At 39.9% G+C, this 6728-nt stretch overlaps 2 protein-coding genes across 2 annotated transcripts; both read left to right on the top strand.

The window, feature by feature from the left end:
* On the top strand, positions 1-1457 carry LOC109124525 (signal recognition particle 43 kDa protein, chloroplastic). Its single transcript, XM_010509589.2, has one exon. The coding sequence runs from the start codon at positions 131-133 to the stop codon at positions 1268-1270; it is 1140 nt and encodes a 379-aa protein (XP_010507891.1). The 5' UTR covers positions 1-130; the 3' UTR covers positions 1271-1457.
* Positions 2431-5398, top strand: LOC104784551 (transcription factor MYB12). Its single transcript, XM_010509588.2, has 3 exons — positions 2431-2752; positions 3380-3509; positions 4380-5398. Exons 1-3 carry the CDS (start codon positions 2611-2613, stop codon positions 5218-5220), a joined length of 1113 nt encoding a protein of 370 aa, XP_010507890.1. The 5' UTR covers positions 2431-2610; the 3' UTR covers positions 5221-5398.

The following is a 6728-nucleotide window of genomic DNA, read 5'->3' as shown; positions in this document are numbered from 1 at the left end:
TCAAAATGATTGGGTGGCTATGATTCCCTATCCAAAAGAAAATCGAGTGAACTGATCTCTTCTCATCACTTTGTCTCCTGCTCTTCTTCTTCTTCTAATTGTGCTGCAAAAGGTCTTAGTTCTTTTGGCCATGGATACTTGTGCTCTAGTGATCCATCAGTCTCTGTCTCGCATCAAACTTTCCACTCCCAATTCTTCTTCTTTTGCTTTCTCCATACCGACGAGACGGATTCAGAAACAGCAGCTGTGTTTCCGAGGAGCTAGTATACTTGCCGCCGTACAAAGAAACTACGAAGAAACGATCTCCTCCGTGGAAGAAGACGAAGACGATGATGAGGAGTCGTCATCGTACGGAGAAGTGAACCGAATCATTGGGAGCCGAAGGGCGGCGGAATTAGGAGCCATGGAGTACCTTATCGAGTGGAAGGACGGCCATGCTCCCTCGTGGGTTCCATCCAGCTACATCGCAGCAGACGTGGTGTCGGAGTACGAGACCCCCTGGTGGACCGCCGCTAGGAAAGCCGACGAGCAGGCCCTGTCACAGCTTCTCGAGGACCGCGACGTCAACGCCGTAGACGAAAACGGCAGGACGGCTCTGCTTTTCGTGGTAGGTCTGGGTTCGGACAAGTGCGTTAGGCTTCTGGCGGAGGCTGGAGCCGATCTTGACCACCGAGACACCAGGGGCGGCTTGACGGCGCTGCACATGGCTGCTGGTTACGTGAAGCCGGACGTTGTTGCTGCGCTGGTGGAGCTCGGCGCTGATTTCGAATTGGAAGACGAGAGAGGTTTAACGGCCTTGGAACTAGCCAGGGAGATTCTGAAGACGACGCCTAAGGGGAATCCGATGCAGTTCGGGAGGAGGCTTGGGTTAGAGAGAGTGATCAGTGTTCTGGAAGGACAAGTGTTCGAGTACGCCGAGGTGGAGGAGGTTGTGGAGAAACGAGGGAAAGGCAAAGACGTTGAATATCTGGTCCGATGGAAGGACGGTGGAGATTGCGAGTGGGTCAAAGGTGTACACGTGGCGGAGGACGTCGCCAAGGACTACGAGGACGGGCTGGAGTACGCTGTAGCCGAGAGAGTCATCGGGAAGAGGATTAACGGAGACGATGGGAACACCGTCGAGTATCTTGTCAAATGGACTGATATGGCTGATGCCACCTGGGAGCCTCAAGACAACGTCGACTCTACACTTGTTCAACTCTACCAACAACAACAAGAGGAGGCCCAGCAGCTTACTGTTATTAACTCTCCAACCAACGAGATTGATTGATTGATTATATATATTACTTCTCTAATGATCTGGTGGTCGATCGGTTCCAATTACTACTTGCTAGTCTGCATTTTGATCATTTTCTTTAAAGATGTGATGATTTTTTGGGGAAATACATTGTCATGTCATCATTCTGACATTTCCTTTGATTTTAGTATATTCAACAAGGGCATAGATATACTTTGAATTCTGCTTGTCTTTTTTTTTGGGGAAGATTCAACATCCTCCCTCATATGATGCACTAGTCAGTCAATCATCATCTTTCAGCTGTGTACAAGTGTTCCCCCAAACATATCTCAAAGCAGATCTCTTTTGTTTTGGATGATCTTTTCTCTCGCTCTCTCTCTCTCTCTCTCTCTCTCTCTCTCTCTCTCTCTGTTTTCTTTGCTCGCATTTTGTTGTTGTTGTGTGTGTGTTGTGCAAGTTGCAACTTGTAAGTAATTCTTTTAGTTTTTTTTACCACTAGTTCAGTGAATATTAAGATAGACCTTACATTCACTAGTGAACTTCAAATTCTGTGGGCACGGAATGTGATTCATGACTCTACCATCCGACGGCGGCAGTTTATTCCATCTAGCCGTTCTGATCTCGTTGCTTGAATTTTTGTCATTGCAACCAATTACAATTTGACACGTTGGAAGGAGAATTCCTCAGTCTCTCTTTCGAACTTTACACGTGTTTACGAACGCACACGTGTTTTGTAGCTCGAGCAAAGACCATCTGGTCAACGGACCAGTAATGGAATTGGGATAATTTATTATATGAGAAAGACCAAAAAATTGTGCGATTACTACCTGATCTACGTATTCACGTGACATGCAAGGCTGCAACAGAGTTAATTTGTAAATAATCTTTTAATAAGTACCTTGATGATGTTGTTAATAAGCTAAGTAACGTCAATGATCTCGGCTCAGCAACACCCTAGAAGTAGCGTCTAAGAGAACCCACGACGAGCCTGCACGGACCGATCACGAGTCTCTCGACGGTGAATAAGCCACGACTCCAGTCTCTTTATAGACCAACGTGGCGTTTCCTAAACCACACACGTGTCATCATCTCCTTCTCCCTCGAACGTCCGAGATATTTAATCCTCTCTTCTGATTTAATTATTTATATATCCGTCTACTCTTATGTATGCTATAAATACCAAAACAGTCACTTTTACTTCTGGTGTCTGTCTGACTCTCTCTCTCTCTCTCTCTCTCTCTCTCACTCAGTATTCACTATTCAGTAACTCCCCTTTCTCACTTTTATCACTCTTTCCATCTCTCTCTCTCTCTCCGTTGCTTGACTTTAGTGGTCAGTGTGATTATTAAAAATACATATAACCGCCGGAGAATATGGGAAGAGCGCCNNNNGCGCCGTGTTGCGAGAAGGTTGGTATTAAGAGAGGACGGTGGACGGCGGAGGAGGACCAGATTCTCTCCAACTACATTCAATCCAACGGTGAAGGCTCTTGGAGATCTCTTCCCAAAAATGCCGGTAATAATATTTTGAGATTACGCATTTTTTTCTTTTTCTTACAATATAAAAAATCATGCAACAACTGCCACTGCACACAAGCTTAATTTTAGCCATAACATGGATTAATTGTCTGTAACAGATTCTAGTATGTTTTATTGCAACCTTCGTGTCAATTTTATTCGTTCTTTTTTTTTTAGTTTGGTTATTTCGTCAAAGTCACAATCACAGTCACAGTCACGGTGGGTTAAGTGAATGTACGTATATGTAAAGTGCTGCCAAGTGCATGCTTTAATTGGTTATTTATATATTATAGACTTTTAGTATACGGACAAACGTATTTATGTATTTTTGTCCGTTGTATATCAATCATCTCAAGAATCAGATCAAAAATTATATGACTGATTTTGATTTGATTTCCAGCTCTGCTTTAATCCAAAGATTAATTAATGCAGTAGTTGAGATTTTTTTTTTTTTGTCTATGTGCATATGATATACAAATACAACTACAGTGATCAAAATGCTAACAAGAGTCTCGTGAGCAGTAAAAAAGATAGTCTTACTACTTATATATTTATATGATTATATCTAAACTCTGACGTGTAGTATTACTTTCCTAATCATAATTTTTGTTTGGGTGTGAAAAAGGATTAAAAAGGTGTGGAAAGAGCTGTAGATTGAGATGGATAAACTATCTTAGATCCGATCTCAAGCGTGGGAACATATCTCCCAAAGAAGAAGAACTTGTTGTTAAGTTGCATTCCACTTTGGGAAACAGGTACTTTTTATTTATTAATCCAAAACTCTACTAATTTTGATCTTTTTCTTTCTCTCTTCACTTTCCTCGATTTCTGTAATTCGGACTAAATGTTATTTATGCACTGTATGTGGCGTAATAATAATATCATATGTTAACCAAGTGAGTGAAACTTTCTTATCAAGACGGCTTAATATGAGATTTATTCTCTAGTTGGTGTTGAACTCGGGTATAGCGCTTTTTCTGGTTGGGAATTCAAATTTAAAGTCGAATATATATAAGAGAAATTACCTATAATATAATGGTAAAATACAGTAATTTATTCGTAGAACGCAAAAAAAAAAAAAAAAAAAAAAACCATGTTTGGTTGTGGGTCTCCTCTCTAACGTTTGGGTGGTAGACATTTTCTCTTTTAGTTGAGACAAACTAAATGTACTCTACTGTTTTACACTTCATATATATTACATAAGCAGTAATATGAACACATGTGCATATGTATTATTGTATATATAACCAACCATACTTCAAAATAAATAAAATATAGTGATATAAGTTTTATGAAAACATAAACTACAAGACATAAATCTTTATTAGAAAGCGAAGATCTGTCAAGGTTAAACAAGTGTTTTTGATCGATCGTACTTGTGTCCACTAAATTATTATAACTAATAGTAGTAATTAGAGATATCTAGAAGTTGCATGATTAGGTCAGCAGTCATATCAACATGGCAAATCAGATTTAATTCAAATTTCAAACTGTTCTATTGATTCCCATCGGGCCACGAGGTTCTCTTGATATATATATTCCTCGGAAATATATATAATTTCTTACGGTCGTGTTAAAATTGTGAATAAAGAGGATTTTAATAATTTTGATTAATGTAAATGTAGGTGGTCACTAATTGCGAGTCATCTACCAGGGAGAACAGACAACGAAATAAAAAATTATTGGAACTCTCATCTCAGTCGTAAACTCCACAACTTCATCAGGAAGCCGTCCGTCTCTCAAGACGTCGCCGCTGTAATCATGAACGCTTCTTCTGTGCCGCAGGCAAAACGCAGACTTGGGAGAACTAGTAGATCCGCCATGAAACCCAAAACCCACGGAACAATTAAAACTCGAAAAACGAAGAAAACGCCTGCAGCGCCGCCGGAGCCAAAAGCCGACGTAGCGGTGGCTGAAGAAGGACCAGTAATGGTGAAGTTAAGTGGAGCCGAGGCTGAGCTAGGACCATGTGACTACTATGGAGATTATTGTAATAAAAATCACGTGAGCATTAATGGGGATAATGGAGTTTTATCGTTTGATGACGACATCACTGACCTTTTGTTGGACGAGTCAGATCCAGGCCACATATACACATCGTGTGGTGGTGATGCGGAGTTGAATAGCATAATTAGAGACTCTGAAGGAGCCAGAGGGTTCTGCTCGGAGTCTTTCAACCAAGGGAAACTCGACTGTCTTCAGTCTTGCCAGTCAGTGGACTCGTTTCTCAACTACGACCACCAAGTTAACGATGCGTTGACGGATGAGTTTATTGATTGGGATTGCGTTTGGCAAGAAGGTAGCAGCAACAATCGTTGGCATGAGAAAGAGGGCGCCGACTCGATGGTGTCGTGGCTTTTGGACGGTGATGATGACGCCACGATCGGGAAAAGCAATTGCGAGAACTTGGGAGAACCGTTGGATCATGACGACGAAAATGCTTTAGTCGCTTGGCTTCTGTCCTGAAGATATTATTGGTTGACCCGTACGTACTTTATGTAATCTTTTTGTATTTACAGTTTGAGACCATTCCACGTCGCATCGTATATCCCGACTTATCAATGTGCGTAGGCAATAAAACTCATGGGATTTTTGTAAGGTAAAAATATTTTGTCGTTGTAATAATAGTAGTCTAAGAACTAAACTAATCTGATCTTTTTGTTTAATCTCGACGTATTTACCCCTTTTTTAAAAAATATGGAATTTAATAAAGAGGGTACGAAGAAGAGGTGAACTAGAGGAAAATTATAGTCGACGTACGGACAGATGAAGCATAAATTAACAAAACAAACAAAAATTAGTATCTCAATCATTTCGAAGGCAAAGCTTTTTCTTTCTACACCAACAACATATATAAAAGCTGCATCACACCCGCGCGCGACCGCGAATCATCACGTGCCGTTCAAGTGATTATTTTTAACGGAAGGTGTCATGATCATTGATCATTTGATAGATATTGAGTGATTTAACTTTTTTGTACGAAACTACAAACAGGTAGATATTTAGTTATTATGGACGTTGGAACAATAACACAGTTTTGTCCTTGTTATGGTAGCCACATGAAATTAATTCAGTTCTGTAAATGTGTCGTAATGAGTATATATACTATATATATACATCTTTTAAATAATCATGTGCGACGGTTTGCTCGACCTTAATTTTAATGTTAATGTAGTTACATTTTAAGTTAACTTAGAAGAATTTAAACTATGTTAGTTAAATAGTACTGTATAATAAACATTTTTCTGTGTTTATTTTAGTTTCGGACCGAAAACTGATGTACGTACGATCATAAGATGTCTAGAAAATTAATCACATGACCACTTACTTAACGACTTTTTATACTACTATAAAGGGACCTAAAAAGACAATCATTTTTGTTCGGCAATGACCTACGCATTAAATATATGTTTGGACGAATCATTTATGAAACACAAGGCAACTTGCCATGCACAAAAAAGAAACAAAGGAAAATGTTTGTTTGTTTTCTTCTTTGAGTTTATATTTTGAGTATACATACTCACGCACAATACAGAGTGACAATAAGGGAGAAAAGGTAAAAAAGATGGATTTCTCGTAAAAGTCCAACTTGGTTCGACCTCTACGGTATCTGGAACGCCCACGTGATGGATGTCATGTACTTTTTTTCTTCTTCTTGTTGTCTATCCTAAAATCCTTTCTTATGAAAAAAGAAAAATGGAAAAACCGATCATCGTGGTATCTAAAGTTTAAAACAAAGTTCCTCAATATATAGTATATACATAGTACTTACTTTACACAGCCGAAGTTTTTCTTAAAATAGCGTTTTTGAGTTTTTGATATATCTCAAACTATATAGGCTTGACCGAGTCTTTTTACAACCTTGCCAATTCAAAGCTCGTCGTTACTCGTACTCGTAGCTGTTGCTTTCATCTCGACACTCGTTTTTGGGCTTGTTTACGCACCCCCCCCCCCCCCCCCCCCCCCCCCCCCCC

This window comes from Camelina sativa, chromosome 5, assembly GCF_000633955.1.
Source record: "Camelina sativa cultivar DH55 chromosome 5, Cs, whole genome shotgun sequence".
NCBI lineage: Eukaryota > Viridiplantae > Streptophyta > Magnoliopsida > Brassicales > Brassicaceae > Camelina > Camelina sativa.
The sequence above is the reverse complement of the archived record's forward strand: the minus strand, read 5'-3'. Positions and strand labels throughout refer to the sequence as shown.